Below are 17,163 nucleotides of genomic sequence, written 5' to 3'. Positions count from 1 at the left end.
GCTGATTGTATTGCAAACAGTAGTGATGTTAGTGAGGTAAAATGTTTAAAGTGCTTGATTTACAGCAAGCGGTGCTGGACCAAGGCCAGGAAGATCGTGAAGGACCTCAGTCACCCCAGAAATAGACTGTTCTCTCTGTTGCGGTCTGGAAAGCGATTCCGCTCCCAGAAGGCCAACACAGAGACACTGAGGAGGAGCTTCTTCACGCAGGCGATACGGTCTCTAAACCACAACACCACACAGGACTAATACCATTTTCTAAAAATCCACAATTATCACATTGTCTCCTCGCACTCATACTGGACATTCATGGACACTTATGGACACATTCGTTCATGCACACTTACACTTACATATTTATATTTTCATTTCTGGATCATTGCACACAAGTCACTTTAATAAGACACTTTCATTTACATTTACATTTAGGCATTTGGCAGACGCTCTTATCCAGAGCGACATTTTTTATCTCATCACACATCTGAGCAGTTGAGGGTTAAGGGCCTTGCTCAAGAGCCCAACAGTGGCAACTTGGTGGTTGGGGCCCAACAGTGGCAACCTGGGATCTTCCGAACCGTAGTCCAATGCCTTAACCACTGAGCTACCCCTGGCCCATGCTTTCATGCATATTTGCACCCCCGCGCCCCCCCACAGTCATTTTCCTTTTTTTTTTTTTTTTACATTAAATTTCTATATTTTCTATATGTTTCTATATGGTAAAAAATATTTTTATTTGTACAGAATATTTTTACTTTAATGCTAGCTAAATTTTATTTTTTAAAGCTATTTTCTATTGTATTTATTTTTTATTCATATTTATTTCTTATTGATAAGCTTTTATTTTAAAGGTCATATAAGCATTTCACTGCATATCGTACTGTGTATGACGGTGTATGTGACAAATAAAATTTAAATTAGAAAATTTGAAATTTTATTTTTTTGATGAGTAGCGATGACTCTCCAAACCTCTAGAGGGCGTAAAAACTACAAGGCCAGTTGCAAAAAGCGAAGAAACGAGCGGGTTCTTTTGTTGTTGTTGCTACGTGACAATGAATTTTAAATAGTTAGAACCCGCCTACTCAGGCGCACTAGTTAGGGTACACACTTACTGTTTCTGTGGGACATGAAATAGTACACTATGGCGATTACGGCGCTATTTGAGACCGAGCCTGGGAAACCGCTCATGATTACTGGGCGTCAAAAACAGTGATGTTTTAGGTGTAAGTGCAAATGGGTCGACAAGAATGGATAAATATTATGATACACTTCCAGGTACGTTTACAGTTTAATAGCCTGGGGAAAAAAATAATTGCTAGTTCGGTATGTTTTAGCCATGTTTATGTATACTATAGCTGTTGTAGCTAGCCAAAGTAGATTAGCTAAAGTATTTACTTCCGGTTTGCATCTTAACCCTAATGAATGTGATGACATGCTGGTGTGTGTGTGTGTGTGTGTGTGTGTGTGTTTCAGGCGCGGTGTCGCGGGTATTTGATGAGGACAGAGCTGAAGAGTGTCCAGGCTGAGTATGAGGACATAGTGAGGGAGCTGGAGGGAGCAGTGGAGCACCTGAGCTGGAGAGGACACGTCATCCCCAAACCTCACTTCACTGAGGCTGTAAAATTCATTACATATTATTTCCCTCATCTCAGTGTCAGAGAAGGCGTTTCTAAATTGCCATTTATGGTAAAAAGGGGCGGGGTGTGTTTGGCAGCGTGTTGCCTACAGCCAAGGAAACTAAAGTGGACAAAAAAGGAAACACAGTCAATGTTTGGCGTGTCAGAGGCCCTGTATTTTACTATTTGTTTAATAACTCAGGTCTCAGAGTTCCCAGTGATCCGGCTAAAATAGCTCAAATACCCGCAAACGTCCTCTGTTTCACTCCTTTTCCATACATGTCATTGTAGTGTTTATGTAAATGAGTTCCTGCCAAGACACACTAACATTGACACCTTGACACTCTTTCTTCTTTCTTTTTGACGATTAACGGTGGTTGGAATCCAGTATGTTAGAATACTGCCAAATAACCTCATCGAAAAAGACGAAGAACATAGAGTGTCAAGGAAGAAAATATTTGATGGGTTTGTTAAGACGGATTTATATTAAAAACAAAGATGAGTGAGATCAAGACTAGTGATGGGTTTGTTCATGAACGTTCATCTTCTACTGGGCGCGCAAATCATCGCAAAACCTCCGTAGGTTATGTACAGGAAACAGAATTGATCGATTCTTTCTCAATGACTCTTCTACTCCCAGTCGTTCGTTCTTTTGTCATGTGACTCCCATAGGGGCTATGCAACGCAGTTTACAGGAAACAGAATTGAACGGTTCTCCTCAATGAGTCTTCAAGTCCTGAGTTCGTTCATTTGTCACGTGACTCCCATAGACACTATGCGGTGCTATAGAAATCGAACGACTCAGACTAGAAGATATAAGAGGTGAGCGGGTCGTTCTGTTTATCATAATATGTCCTTAGCTGCATTGTAATATTTTAATTACTGGAACTATAGCCAAAATTTGTGTATGTAGACGTATTAGGGGTCTTTTTATTGAAAATGCAACATTTTATTTTATTTCTTATCAAAAGAACGAAATTAGCTAAATGACTAAAAAAAATTTTGATTTGTTCATTTTGATAAACGAGATTCAAAGAACCGAGTCAATGAAATGATTCAAACTTCCCATCACTAATTAAGACCAGAAGGTGGCAGTAATGCAATATAGTGAATGCCAACCACCGGTAAATATAAAGAAGACAAGAAAATCAAGTTGTTGTTTCTTTTTTTATCTTGGACAATGCAAAAAAGCAAATTTTGTTATTATAGAGCTGCTTCTTATATTATTCGTTAATTTGTTGTGAGCTTCTTTTATTAATAATGAAATTAACCTGTAATAACAATAATGAAATTTTATTAAATTTATATTAAATATAAAATTTAAACAAAAAAAAATTACAAAGATTAAACATGGGATTATTTTTCTTTTTTACCTCATCAGAACTTAGACGGTGAATTTTCCAGATATCAGTGGCCAAAAGATGTTGAGGAAGCGACGGTGCAGGATGAAACACCTTGCCTTCACTCCAAGGTCCTGGTCCCAGAGAGGGATGAACCAAGTTGTGGCTCAGAGAGAGACTGCAGGGGGGTCAGTGGACCACCAGGGGGCGACACAGAGCAAGAGGGAGAGCAGAGAGACAGTGGAGATGAATCTGCTGCATTGGCTCTACAGATGAGCAACAGTATACCACAGCATGGTCAGTGTTAGTATAACTGCATTATTACACACTTATACAAACTCAAACTGTGTGTTGCATTAGCACTCTATTTACTGTATCAGCACATACCTTGTGTACTGGGACGTTTTTAATATTACTAATTTACATACACATGTACACTTACAGACAGACCAGAAGATTTGCATATCTTAACACTTGTAGACTAAAATGTTAGTACAATACTTGCTTTATTAGGATCTTTATTGTATCTTAAGACACTTTGGTACTAGCTTGCATACTATAAACCCACTCGCATGCTTCCAGTCTGCTTACATACAGTACTAGCATATTACTTGCATACTAGCACACTGCTCAGTATACTAGCACACTGCTTGCTCTACAAGTGCTCTACATGCTGTATTGGCACACTGCATGGTATACCAGGACCTTAATACTGTTAGACCTGCACGCTGCTTACTATACTAGTGCACTACCTGTTATACTAGCACACTGCTTGCATATAAGCACACTACTTGCTGTACTAGCAACATATTAGCACACTAGATGCTATACTAGCACACCACTTGCATACTAGCACTTACATATTAGCATACTATTTACATGCCAGGACCTTACTAACTAACACACTGTCAAATATCTGGAATTTCCTTCGGGATCAATAAAGTATCCATCCATCCATAACACCACAAGTAGCATACTACTACACCAGTCCACTATTTGCATGCTTCTGCATTTGCCTAGTCGTACACTACTTGCACACGTTCGCAGTCTAACACGGGTGCACATCTGCTCATTAACATATTTGCACATTTTTGAGCTCTTGTTTACTTTCACCCTGTGCATCCTATTCTGTGTTAAACATACACATGAGAATTGCACACTTAACGCTTATTTAATGGAGAATATCTGCTTGCATAAAATAAATAATGTGTGTGTGTGTGTGTGTGTGTGTGTGTGGTCATCTGTGACAGCTCCCCCGATGCGTACTCTGCTGAAAGATATAGCACACACTCCTGACGCTCTGAAGCAGCACAGAAACACTCTAGCCATGGAGCTGCTGTGGATCCAACAGGCCATCGCCAGCAGGAAGAAAGTACGCAGTGGAGATGGAGTTTTATTCCTCTTCTCATGACATTTCTGATTGATGGATTGAAATGCTGCAGGATATAATAATAATAACAACAATAACAACGTCCATCTTGTAGGGAATGTAAACAGTTCTGGCCTCGTTTGATTTCTGCTCAGTGCACGAGTGTTTTGAGGGTCTATAATTAAAAGCAGCACACATAATGGAACGTCGATGTTTCACACAGTAGAGGAGGTCTCGCTCGGCAGTGTCGAGTGCTTTTCAGCAGGCCAACGGAGAACCCCGCCTTCAGTCGTAAAAAAAACCTCCTCCATATCCCCCTCCATTGACCTGTGGGAATCAGACGTGCTGTTAAGCTCATTGGATCGTCAGCTTTTACACGGCTCTCGGTCATTACGTATTGGAATATAATTAAACATCACAGCTGAGCTTCGAGCACAGGGTGACCTTCTGAGGTCTGAGAAAGAAACGAACGTTTTATACTCATGTTAGAAGCAGAGTTTAGGGGGAAAAAAACTTAACACAAAATATATCAGGGATTTTTATTCAATCTCATGCCCTAACTGCTTTATTCCTCTTACATTTTGGATATTTGGCAAAAGTCACAAGCCTCTTATTCATTAAAGAACGGTGCATAATTTTTTTTTTTGTATCGGTTTTTCTTTTTTCTTGAAGTTCACAAGACAAAAAAAGCTTGCCATGTTGACCTCTGACCGTTACAAAGCACCGACACGGGAGACTCCTCACTTAAAAGTTAAATAAACGTTTTCCTAAAGAAGACTCTACTATATCAATGAATCTGCTGGGTTTTTTTTTCATTTGGATCGTCTGTGAACAAGATGTTACTATAGAAACAATAAGTGCATTAATTAAGGATGGGAATCACCAGGGTCCAGTTGATGCGATGATATCATGATACCCAGGTGCAGATTCGATTTGTATTGTGATTCTGATTTGCACTCAGTTGCCGCGCTGCTTTTATAGAAAACTAACTAACACACAGATCACTTTATTAATAATTAATCAATCACAATCCAGAACTTTACAAATCAGACATGAATTTTTTTTTTCTGCGTTATTGTTCTCCATCATGTTGTTCTTATCTCTTTTCCCTTTTCTTTGTTTTAATTGTAGTATCTGACCCTGAAGCAGAAGTTGGAAACGTCATAGCGAGTGAGGACCTCATGAAAGATTGGACGTTTTAGTGTTTTACCTTCACAAAGGTTTAATTGGACACGAATGCGACCTTCTGACCTTTCCTCATTGTCTTTTTATTTCGGCTGTACAAAAAAAAAAAAAAAAAAGAATGATTGTAATAATGAATGTAAAGCGTGACGCTGTGCCTATTTATTTCATATTGAATTTTATGAAGATAACATTTAATAAATGCTATTTATTTTGGAACATGTGTACTTGTGTGTATTGAGAACATTAGTTGTCCATTAAAGGGATTATTTTGGAGTAAAGTTTGTGCCCCTGATAAAATTGTGCAGCCTTTTCGGTCACCTCGAACCGTCCGTCAGATTTACGTCTGTATGTCATGGTTTCTTGTGAACAGTCACAGTTTTGTTCTCGTTCTATAAAATAATGTGCGTTGTCTTTATTCCGGCGAAAGTGAGGGGTCGTTAGATTTATGTGCCCTGAACCTTCTGTGCTTCCCCATGTCGTCTCTCTCTCTCTCTCTCCCTCTCTCCCTCCTTCTCCCCCTCTTTTGTTGTTACCAGTGATCGCTGGCAATGCTGCCATAGCAACCAGGAAACACTCCAGTGTGTATGCATGTGTGTACGTGTGTTTGTGCGTGTGTGTGGGGTAGACACTAAACACCGAACGCTTGAGCTGGTCAGGAGCGCGGGACGCCGCAGGAACAGAGGTATAGTCAGTTCCACGTTGCTGGTTGTAAGGTTTCTGTGGATGATCTGATATTCTGTAATGATGAGAGAGAGAGTGAGAGTATGTGACTGAAATTGTGTGTTGAGATTTCCTCAAGTCTTTGGATGATGGTTGTGTGTTAGTGTTAGAGTTAGAAATCTGATTTTGCCGGGGTCAGTCGTGATGGCCTCCAGTGGAGTAACTGCCCTCCTGCCCCCTGTGAAGAGCGTGGTGGTGTACAAGAATGGAGATCCCTTCTTCTCAGGTCTGCTCTTTTTCTGCTTCCTGTCTAACGATTAACGCTGAGCGTAACAGCCTCATCACGTGTAGAGCAGCTCTTACAATCCTGAGTTTAGCATTACAGAATTTATTTATTTTTAACCTGGGATCTTTGTCCTGTTTCTCTCTGTGCGAGGCAGGTAGGAGGTTTATCGTGAACCAGAGGCAGGTCTCCACTATGGACTCTTTCCTGAACGACGTGACTCTCAGCATCGGAGCGCCGCTGGCCGTGCGTACGCTCTACACGCCACGCTACGGGCACCGGGTACCCGATCTGGAGCACCTCCAACAGGGGGCGCAGTACGTGGCTGCAGGGTTCGAGAAGTTCAAGAAACTTGAGTGAGTATGGGGAGTAAATATCAAAAATAAAAATAGATGTCATATTCAGTAATAGGGATGGGGTGATGCTTCTGTTTAGCGATACATCGTGATGTGTATATCAGAAACACAAATCTAGTTTTTAGGTTTTTTGTTTAAGTTGAACTCCACATGATTTTGATTGTTTAAAAAGCCGACAACAATTTTTTAAACAATATTTCAGTAGGGTTTCTTAGCATGTAGTTGCTGCAGTACATTATAATATAATGTAAGGATTTTTGAGATTTTATCTTACGCCAAAGTTTTATAATACATTTTTAAATCTTAACGCATGCTGCTTTCCAGGATTTTTTCGGGGACGGGTTTCAAACAGTGAACACTCTTCCATTAGTAAACACTCAAAAATATATCAATGATATTTAAAAACCTGTAAAATCATGTTGTACCCTCTCTAAGTCTTTACTAATAAACAATGATGCATATGACCGCACACACTACATATACACTGGGCACTGGTGCAACATGTGATTTAAAGCAGCGATTCTCACCTCCGGTCCTGGCTTGCCCTGCACATATTAATGTTTTCCTAGCTCCCAGCACACCCGATTACACTAATCAGCTAATTAGCAGCCTTTGCGTAATTGCACTGGGTGTGATAGAGCAGGGAAAACACTAAAATAGCAGGTGTTCCTCCAGGAACTATAGTTTTAAAGCACTATTTAATACAAACAACAAACGTTACATTTGCATTTTCACCCTCGCTGTGTAGCTGAAAGCTGGAACATGGATATCCTGGATAACAGGAAGTGAGGAAAACTGTGGGATCAGTCCGCCTCCTAGTTTTCAGTTTCTTTCCATTCAGTTGAATAAAATGCTGCGAACGCAGTGACGGAACGACAAACAAATCCTAAGAGTCAAAGGTATTGTGTGACAGATTAGTGGCATTATGAATTCTTAAAATATACCGCTGTAAAGATTAACGGTACTGAGTGTGTTGCAAAACAGTCTGGGGTACAAATGAATTTCCAAAAAATCCAGGTGAGATTTAAATTAGTCTGGTGTTAAGGTCTTAGCAGTAGATCCTCCTAAGTCCTGTAATTTTCAAGGTGAGGCATTCGTGAATCAGAATTTTTAAGCTAGCACATCCCGCAGACGTTCGGTCAGCTTGTGGTCTAAGGAAATAAGTCAACACCTTGGTCCCTAAATGATTTAACACGTGAAGTCAACACCTTGATCCCTAAATGAGGCTGGGGGTAGCTCAGTGGTTAAGGCATTGGACTACGGTTCGGAAGATCTCAGGTTCAAACCCCACAAACATCAAGTTGCCACTGTTGGGCCCTTGAGCAAGGCCCTTAACCCTCAACTGTTCAGATGTGTAATGAGATAAAGTCGCTCTGGATAAGAGCGTCCGCCAAATGCCTAAATGTAAATGACTTTGCAGTGCGTCGGGGTGCGGTATATCCTGCTGAAAGGGGCCACGGATATCACAATGTGGCCCTTAAAGTCTCTCACATACTTATTCTTGAGCATTTTTCTTGCTTTCAGCGTCTCAAACTCTCTCTCTCTCTGCCTAAAACGTCGCTCCCACTGCGAGGTGTGAATATCAGGGGATAATCACTGTTATTCATTTGACCTGCCAGTGCTTCTAAAGGTATGTCTGATCAGTTTATGCTCTGGTACACTCTATTCCTTCTCAAGCTGCCAAATATGTGCCACCTCTGAGCAGCAGGATGTCGTGACTTTACAGCTCCACATTATTCCCTGAATTCACTTTTTGGTGATAAAGTCAAAGGGCAGACCGTCTCCTTCAGCCACGGAGACGTCACAGCGGCTTCGTGCAAACAAGTCGTCAGGAGTCACAGAAACCAGGCCGTAAAGGAGCCCTTTTCTCCAGACATTACTGCAGCGGCGTGGATGCCTTTCTGTGCCAGTGTTGATCCGTCCCTCTGCTTTTTATCGCTTTCTCACAGTTATCTGAGTCTGGGGATGAAGAGAGCTCCAGCGGCTCGGATCGGAGACGGCATGCAGGTGAGTGAGATTCCATATTCAGGTTACTTATGACAAATCCCAAAGATTATGAATTAAATTTCTTTTTCTTTTTTAATTAATTTTAATTATCCAGGCCAAAATTGTGTTACTGACTTTGAACGCAAATATACCCCAAACATGTGTGCGTTTAATTTGTTCTAAAGTGAACTTCATTTGTTGTAAATATTAAATAGTTTTTAAGATTAACATTTTTTTCGTTTATTTCGTTATAAAATGTAATAGTTATTTAATATCGACACTTTTCTTCTTTAAACCATATGTATCCACTATATTTCTTTATTTTTAAATGTATTCAACTTTTGAACTTTTAAAGGATTTTATTTTTAAATAAATGATCACCTTTTGGTTTCATTTATTAATCTTTTTTTTCCGATTTAACTAATTCCTCTTTAATTTACAGTGTTTAAATTAAGTATTAATAAATAATTTTCTACATTTACAGTGATCACTCTAAAGTTAATAATTTTCCCATAACAGCAGGGTTTACGTCACATCAATTACTAAAACACACACACACACTGCACGTAATCCTTTTTATCCATTTCTCGATGCCATTAATGACAGTTTCTGATCCTCTTTACATGAAATAAGAAACTACTTTTTTATAGTTAATCAGACAGAAATAAGTAGTTTGTGGTGTTACTGAGTCACTCTCCTCACTTGTCACTTTTCTGTTGTTTTGTTGCTGTGGCTTTGATTGTGGGTGTGTGTGTGTGTGTGTGTGTGGGTGTAAAGTAAGAATGTGTCGTTATTGACCTGTCCATCAGTCCACCGGACTTCCTGATATCAGGGCATTAAACCTGTCCGGGCATGTCGGGGATGTGACGTATCCGGGTTTCAATCAAAATAAAACAATAAGTTTTAAGAGTTTGAGGTGAAGCAGCACGAAACGATAAGGACGAGATATCGGACTCCTGTGATGGTTGTGTATTCATTTATTAAAACTTGTTAAAATAGTGGTGAATATTTTTTATTCCATAATAATCTCTTTAAAAAGTTATTGCGTGTTTATAACAACAGTTTGTTTGGATTATGAAAGGCAAAGGATACGTCTTTAAATATATCCAAAATACAGACACTTAAATATCTGACTGTCATTAATCTTCCTTCGAAATGAGACGTTTTATTTTATTTTACCACAGTCCAAAGATGGGCGGATTAGACAAATGATTATTTCCAAATTACCCTCAGTGTGTGTGTGTGCTTGCTTCTGCTTGTGCCCTCTACGCACCGGATAAGCGGCATAGAGAATGTGTAAAGGAGTAAGTGAGTAATTCACTCACTTATTCATTCATTTTAAATCTGCTTACTTAGTACACGCCCTGCCAAATAAAGTACAGGGAAAGCCGTGATATCTTACCCAAGCACTTATTCTGAAATATTCTGGTAAATTTTGTAAATAGACATCATCGCATGGCACAGTTACTGTACCTCAAAATACTTGTGCTTCATCTGAAGTGGTCGGAATATAAGACCACGTAATGTAGATCAGATCTACAGAAGGTCAGATAAGCTAAAGCTACAGAAATGTGTAAGCAACCTGTCTGGGGAACCATAAACAAACGATAAAATCAGTGCAGTTCCCAGGATCAACACAAATGGAGGTCGGAAAAAAAGTTTCCTGTAATGTTTGTGAGAACTGAGCTCTAAGGATTCTTGGTCAAGTCTATGTTTTGTCTTGTTTCTAGGTCACTTTCTGGAGTCGTCTCATCACTGCACATTTAGCTAGTCTAGCTATAGGAATTTGTGCTAATGTTTTAGTGTAGTTTAGAGTTTGTTTGTTTTTTGGCTTGGGAGGGTAGGGGGGTATCGCAATGATTATGACACTGGAATACTGATCGGAGGGTCACAGGTTCAAACCCCAGCACCACCGAGCTACGATTGAGCAGGGCCTTAAACCCTCAAATGTACAGAGAGATAAATGTCAGAGTCGCTCTGGTTAAGGGTGTCTCCCATAAGCCATACATTATTTAAATGATTTAGCTAGGAGTTACCTTTTTATTAACTTAGCTTTATGTGCTTGTTGCAGTTACGTTATCAGAAAAGTTGCTGAAAGTCAGGCTTGTACAGTAATTCAGACAGACAGTATATTAGTTATTACACAGTAATCAGCTGTAACAGAAAGTCACGTACCACCTTTATCAACTTGAGGTTGTTGTTTTCTTCTCCTGTGATCCCCGATTCAGAATTCAATACCAGCAGAGTAAAAAAATAAAGACAGCTCAGACGTTCATTAGCCATGCAGCGCTATTTAATCGGCCTCAGAGCCAACACGCGGTGTTGCGTTTCATTCACAGGAATCCTTCAGACACACTGACAGGATTGTCTTTTGTAGCTCTGATTGATTTGGAGCTACATGAGATGGGAGCTGGGTGTTAGGCCAGCGTTAGACGCGTGGCGAGACGGCTTTTGTGTGAGACTCGTGATCCGTTCCAGGTTCCCGCTCAGCTTTACAACTTTGTGTTCCTCTCCGCAGGGTAAAGCGCTCAGCAGACCCAACGTTTCTGCGAAATGGAGGAAGGTTGTAACTCTGCCCTGTATTATACAGTGAGTAACACGGCCATCACACACGTACACAGACAAGAACACTATGGCTGTATAGAGTGTAAAGGGGGCTTCCTGATTATTATTTTTTTTTTATCTTATGAGTATATAATGATGCTTATTAAATTATACACACCCTGTGTCTGTGCAGCGTCTTTAGGAATGGAGATGTCCTCAGTCCCGCCATGCGCTTCATCATCCCTCGGAGCCTTCTGAAGAACCTGGAGCAGATTCTCAGCCTGGTCTCGGAGAAAGCTATGCTGCGCACCGGCGCCGTGCGCAGGTGACGACACGCACCTACACGTGCAGACTTTTTTTTTTCTAAAGCTTCTATTTGACCTTTGATTGACCTCTCAGGCTGTGCACTCTGGATGGCATGACGGTGACCTCGGCGGAAGAGCTGGAGAGCGGGCAGTGTTACGTCGCCATCGGTGCCGAGCGCTTCAAAAAGCTGCCGTACTTGGAGGTCCTGCTGAACAAAGCGCCAGGAGGAAGTGCAGACAGGTGAGGAAGAGGAGAAGAAAATGATGATGATGATGATGATGATGGTTTTGAAGATGCTGCTGTGTAAAAGGGCTGACGGATTTCTTCTGATTTGTTGTTCTCCAGACATTACGTTGTGGACCGTGGTGTGCACAGGAGAGCCGAGGTACAGCAGCATCATCTCCGGATCACGTTTGTAGCTGCACTGTGTGATGTAGAGCTAATCCTGTTTATTTTCACGATGTCTCACAGAACCGGAAGTTTCCTCAAGACAGCAACAGTGACTCCGCCCTCCTTCACTCACCCGAGGTAAGGTGGATCCAGACAGCGAGCTAGGATTTTCATCTTATGATAAGTGTTTAGTTTTTAGTGTGTAGCTGACCCCCGTGTGTGTCTCAGAGGGACGGCAGGCGCGTGAAGTCCACGGGAGACGAGGCCGAGCCGGAGGGAACGAATCTGTCTCAGCCGCTGCAGAGGAGGAGAGAAGGAGGAGGGGAAAGGGAGGACGGCTCTGTATTCTATGCCAATCCTGTCCGGGTGCGAAAACACAGACCCACTCTTAGAGCTGCCAGAAACACGGGTAGGAACATGGAGAGGAGGTTCCACAGTGTTGTACTTTAAATGATCTCAATATTTAAATATTTGGGTCATGTTTATGCAAGTTCGTTTTTCATTAAAAGCGGGTCCCTGGGTGCAAAAGGTGAATGTTTAGTCAGCATCCTTTTTTAGAAAAAAAGTTTTATTTTAACCTGAAAAAATGAAAAAATCTTTCATTGCGATGCATAAAGAGCATACAGCTGTCTCACTGGAACTGACGGACGCACTGACCGACTGGTCACGCCTTAATCTGTCGAACTGATTCGGGATATTTCTGAATAAGAAATCATAGCAATAAGACGAGCGGCGTATGTGATGAGGGATTGAAAAGAAAGAAGAATCTTGGTTGTGTGTGAGAGGAGAGAGGAGATGCGCCCTAAGGAATCTTGTGTGTGTGTGTGTCCTGCAGGCCATGCGAGTGTGTTTAAGGGCGCAGGGAGGAGGAGAGAGGAGGTGCGAGGTGCTGAGGAGGTGGCCGAGGACAACAGTACGGCTGTGGAGCTTCCTGTGGATCAGGTGGGAACTCTCATCTTCACTCGCTCTATAGTGACATCCATCAGCTCTTCCAGTCCACTTCATTCTGTCCCCACGTAAAACATGAACTAATGTCCAGAATACTGATGTCGTGATAAATAAAGATCACCAAAAAATAAAAATAAATAAAAATACAGTTAAATGCAGTTGGCACATTTTCATTCACGTCTTCATTTTATCACGTGGGTGTCATCGAAAGTGTACAGTAAATTAATCAACTACTGTCCATGGTGCTGAATCTGCTGTTGTCATTTACAAGACCCTGTTTATCAGAACTCTCGTTTGTATTGTCCTGGCCATTTTACTGAGGGAGTCTTACTAAATAAAAAAAAATAGATAGATTAAAAACAGCTTACCATATGCTTCAGTTAAGTTAAATTAGTGGTGGCACATTTTCCGCAGTGAGATTGATATCCAACAATCAGTATTTAGCAGGAAGTCTTTTATTTCTATCTTCAAAGACGACTGGATCTGGCTGAGCAAAGAGAACATCTGCAGGACAGTAATTTGGCAAGAAAGTTCACAACGCACTTGAGACTTGAGTTATTATATAGCGACCCTGGAGCACACAGGGTTGAGGGCCTTGCTTGCACGGCAACCTGGAGGAGCTGAGATTTAAACCGCTGACTTTCTGATCAGTCACACAAAGCCTTAACACACCACCACAATTAGCACAACGCTTCAGTTAGAACTAGTGACATCACCTGTTTAGTGCACAGGAAATACTATAATATGTGTCGCATTAATACCTTTGGCTACTACATTATAGAAATGACAAATACAACCAAAAAACAATATATTATTTCCATCTAGTTTATGAAAAACAATCCGCTCAGTCTGATAGATGTGAGTGAGAGATTTCACCGTATGAGCTGATTTCTCGTTTCTCATAGCAGATCGTATTATTGCTCCTGATACTGTAACGCTGATTTTCCAGAGAGTTGCTGAGATCGTTCAGGACGAGGAACTTGACCAGGGCCAACCAGAAACAGCGAATCACATGGATCAGGTGTGTGTTTGCATGACATTGATTACAGACCACAATCTTCAGCTCTAATTAGCCTTGCTGATGATTCGCCCCCTTGTCCTCACTCAGACAGGAGCACCTGAAGAGCGCATGACCTCTTCCACACACTCCAGTCCGTCTCCTAGCAACAGAGAGCACAACATGAAGGCGTATGGGCTGTATGATGGAGAGACCTCGTTACCGGGAAGGAGCTCTTCGCCGAACGGGGAGACGGAAGCAGAGGATGAGGACGAGGACCTGGAACACGAGCGTGGCCGAGATGATAAAGTGGGTGGAGACGGACGCAGTAATTATGGCTGAAATTTTTAAAATAGCCCATCTATTGTGTGATTGTGACACACTGATTTGAGGAGGTCAAGGAGGAAAATGATAATCAGAGGAGAAATAGTTGCATAGTTAAATAATCCATTTCATTTGTCCACATCTCTACCACCCAATAGTCCAGGTAAGATCTGATCTCCTCCACTACTGTGACCAAATGAAAAGATATTCCCATTTATTGGATTTGTAGGGACTTAGAGACACTAATGTAAGCCCAGTGGATCAGGAATAGCGAGAGTGAGTGCACCGTCTCTGTGAGATACACCTCAAATGTGTGTGCGGTATTTAGGTATACAGAAAGTCAGCGACGATGGGAAAGGATTAAAGTTGAACAATTTATTTAGGGAGGCAAATTACTACATGACAACATGCCAAGTTTCCAAAATGGTCTAAACCACAGAGCATGTGGGAGTTCGAGAGGACGCAATTAATGTCTGTGGCCTGCTGAGTAATTTGGAAATTAAAGACCAACCAAAAACCTCAGTTTAATAACCTTTAATTTTAATTAAAAAACAAAACAAAACTAGAAAAACATTGCTATTTAGAAACGTGAAAAAGGCAATACATGAAGCACTAATGAAATGCAAACTTGCAGCACACGTTGAGCCCCTCCCCCCGTCCCCACTACTGAAAACAATTTACGTTTTAGGAATTTTCTTTTAAGGACATTTTTTCCCCAATTTAATGATTGCCTCGTTAGAGACCACATTGGAACATTACAGCCTGCATTTCTATAAAAGCACAGACTAATTTCCTGAGTAGAAAAAAAACATGATGGTTAATTTAATACATTTTATTTCTTTATTTTAGTTTTTGCTTTAGCAGAAATAATATTTTTATTACTCATTAACTTTTTGTGTATGTATTTGCATGCACTGACTCAGATGTCGGTCTGTAATCAATGTGGTGTGTGTGTGTGTGTGTGTGTGTTCCATTTCAGGATGGACGTCCTCAAGCAGCAGGCAACCCGGAGATGCAGGACCACGCCCGTCCTCCCTCCTCAGTGTCACACCAGCGAGAGTGACCCAGGCGAAAGTATACATCAGATACAGCCATAAATAAATACCCCCTCTTCTGTACGGTGTATAAGGCCTAGATCTCCTGAGCAGTGTTCTCCAGACTGTTCCTAACACCAAGCATGCTTGTGTGACTCTCCAGCCTGTTGTCTTACCGCTACATCATGTAGAGTTTACAGTTTGTGAAGGTTTTTAATTAAATGTCTGTGACCCGTGTCATGTGATAATGTACGCTAACGAGATACTGTTAGCCACTACGGTGCATGATGAACTCAGCGTCTTTTACTAAAGAGACAAAAATCCTCACTCTCCGTTACGAATTACGTCGTGAACGTGTCAATCTGGATATCTGATTAGATTTGGCAACGTGTGCTCCAAAATTATTGCCATCCTTTGATAGAATGCACTGGAATAATTTTCGAGAGACTGTTTACCAATTTTTTTTAATACAATGAGTATTATGTTAGAAAGGCGACTCCAAGATATTGATAAATAATATAAATAATGATAAAATTGTGAAAAATTTCGGGTCCGATGAAATAGGAACTTATTTTAATATAAAGCATTTTCTGTCAAGAAATTGGGCAAAATTTGTAAAAATTCAAACTAATTATTTGTGTGAACATTTTAAAGAAATTATTTCAGGCTTTAAATATGTTTTACTTGACCAAATTTCTAAGGAAGGAAAGAAAAACACATAGGTGGATAAAAAGAAGGAAACAATAAGGAATAGGAAGAATTAAGGTAGGAAAGAAAAAAGAAATGAGAAACAAAATTAACACTCGGTTTGGTTAGAGTAGTCGACTTTAAAATGATTATTCTTATTCCTCTGTAATCTTGCCACATTCTTGAGGGGGTTAAAAATGTGGTGAGATTACAACACCCTAAAATCATTAAAAATAAATCCAAATTATTTTTAAAAATGCTGTTTTCCCTCTAATCACCAATATTGATGAGTTTTTGAACACTCGTTCTGCAAAACCGCTGATATAAAAATATAGATTTTTCAAACATGTTAACGTGTATAAAATGTACATTAACGATGTTACTCACACCTTCACCTTTTTACAATCCACAATATGGAGTCTGACACTCTAATAACAAACTGCACTGACTTAAAGCTCGTGTTAGTTTTGCGATGAGTCGGTAACACTGAGGTTACAGAGATCCTGTTTATGTGAATTCTGGAGGAGTGCGATATTTTAGTAAATGTACATTATTAATTGTTCTGAATCCGCTTGAGCCTTAATTAGATTCACTGTGAAAGTCTGTAGTGTGCGATTAACCCTTTACATTTAGCTTCTTACCCCGTAACTGCAGTGAAACGAGATGTGCATTGTCTGCTCAAGGAAGTTTACGGGGTTAATGTGAACTTGTGCTTCACTTGTCATAGGGTTCCCGAACAAATTAAAAAAAACATTGTGATTATATTTTCTTGGACCTGTAGATAAATGTGAAGTTCTTATTTTCTCTTATTTCATGTAACTAATATCGAGGTCTTATAGTATTAACAATAAACCATGAAAAAGTATAAACAAAAATCCAGTTCAGTTTGCTTTACGGTGTAAATTAGACATCACACATAATGTCAAGTCTTTCAGTGAATTGTTCCTTATTTTTTTAACACATTTATAAAACAGTATTTAGAGTTATTAACTAAACATCTTACAAATCAATATTCTATTCAATATAAATCAATTCTGTGTGGTTTATGGATTTTTGGTAACTTTTTTTTGTTTTGTTTTTTTTCGTCATCAAAGAGGATAAAGGTAATGCTGGTGAGTGAACAAAAAACTACATGGCATCC

General features: G+C 40.3%; 2 protein-coding genes across 2 annotated transcripts; both read left to right on the top strand.

The window, feature by feature from the left end:
* The first annotated feature begins 1,046 nt into the window (after positions 1–1,046).
* Positions 1,047–5,723, top strand: iqcc (IQ motif containing C). Its single transcript, XM_053503007.1, has 5 exons — positions 1,047–1,272; positions 1,471–1,614; positions 2,995–3,250; positions 4,204–4,325; positions 5,454–5,723. The coding sequence occupies exons 1-5, from the start codon at positions 1,231–1,233 to the stop codon at positions 5,487–5,489; spliced, it is 600 nt and encodes a 199-aa protein (XP_053358982.1). The 5' UTR covers positions 1,047–1,230; the 3' UTR covers positions 5,490–5,723.
* A 102-nt stretch (positions 5,724–5,825) lies between these two features.
* dcdc2b (doublecortin domain containing 2B) lies at positions 5,826–16,846 on the top strand. Its single transcript, XM_053503008.1, has 13 exons — positions 5,826–6,453; positions 6,608–6,806; positions 8,756–8,813; positions 11,311–11,381; positions 11,530–11,661; positions 11,736–11,882; positions 11,988–12,027; positions 12,114–12,170; positions 12,261–12,441; positions 12,868–12,974; positions 13,930–14,001; positions 14,089–14,286; positions 15,281–16,846. Exons 1-13 carry the CDS (start codon positions 6,372–6,374, stop codon positions 15,362–15,364), a joined length of 1,428 nt encoding a protein of 475 aa, XP_053358983.1. The 5' UTR covers positions 5,826–6,371; the 3' UTR covers positions 15,365–16,846.
* Positions 16,847–17,163: the final 317 nt, after the last annotated feature.

Source organism: Clarias gariepinus, chromosome 8 (genome assembly GCF_024256425.1).
Source record: "Clarias gariepinus isolate MV-2021 ecotype Netherlands chromosome 8, CGAR_prim_01v2, whole genome shotgun sequence".
NCBI classification, from domain to species: Eukaryota; Metazoa; Chordata; class Actinopteri; order Siluriformes; family Clariidae; genus Clarias; species Clarias gariepinus.
The sequence above is the reverse complement of the archived record's forward strand: the minus strand, read 5'-3'. Positions and strand labels throughout refer to the sequence as shown.

What these genes read in the sequence shown, in the direction of transcription:
- dcdc2b (XM_053503008.1), top strand. Translation starts at nt 6,372, where the DNA reads ATGGCCTCCAGTGGAGTAACTGCCCTCCTGCCCCCTGTGAAGAGCGTG. An exon ending in GAGAAGTTCAAGAAACTTGA is followed by an intron (nt 6,807 to 8,755) that starts GTGAGTATGGGG and finishes GCTTTCTCACAG; the next exon opens with TTATCTGAGTCTGGGGATGA. An exon ending in CAGCGAATCACATGGATCAG is followed by an intron (nt 14,002 to 14,088) that starts GTGTGTGTTTGC and finishes GTCCTCACTCAG; the next exon opens with ACAGGAGCACCTGAAGAGCG.
- iqcc (XM_053503007.1), top strand. Translation starts at nt 1,231, where the DNA reads ATGGGTCGACAAGAATGGATAAATATTATGATACACTTCCAG. An exon ending in AACCTCACTTCACTGAGGCT is followed by an intron (nt 1,615 to 2,994) that starts GTAAAATTCATT and finishes TTACCTCATCAG; the next exon opens with AACTTAGACGGTGAATTTTC. An exon ending in CAACAGTATACCACAGCATG is followed by an intron (nt 3,251 to 4,203) that starts GTCAGTGTTAGT and finishes CATCTGTGACAG; the next exon opens with CTCCCCCGATGCGTACTCTG.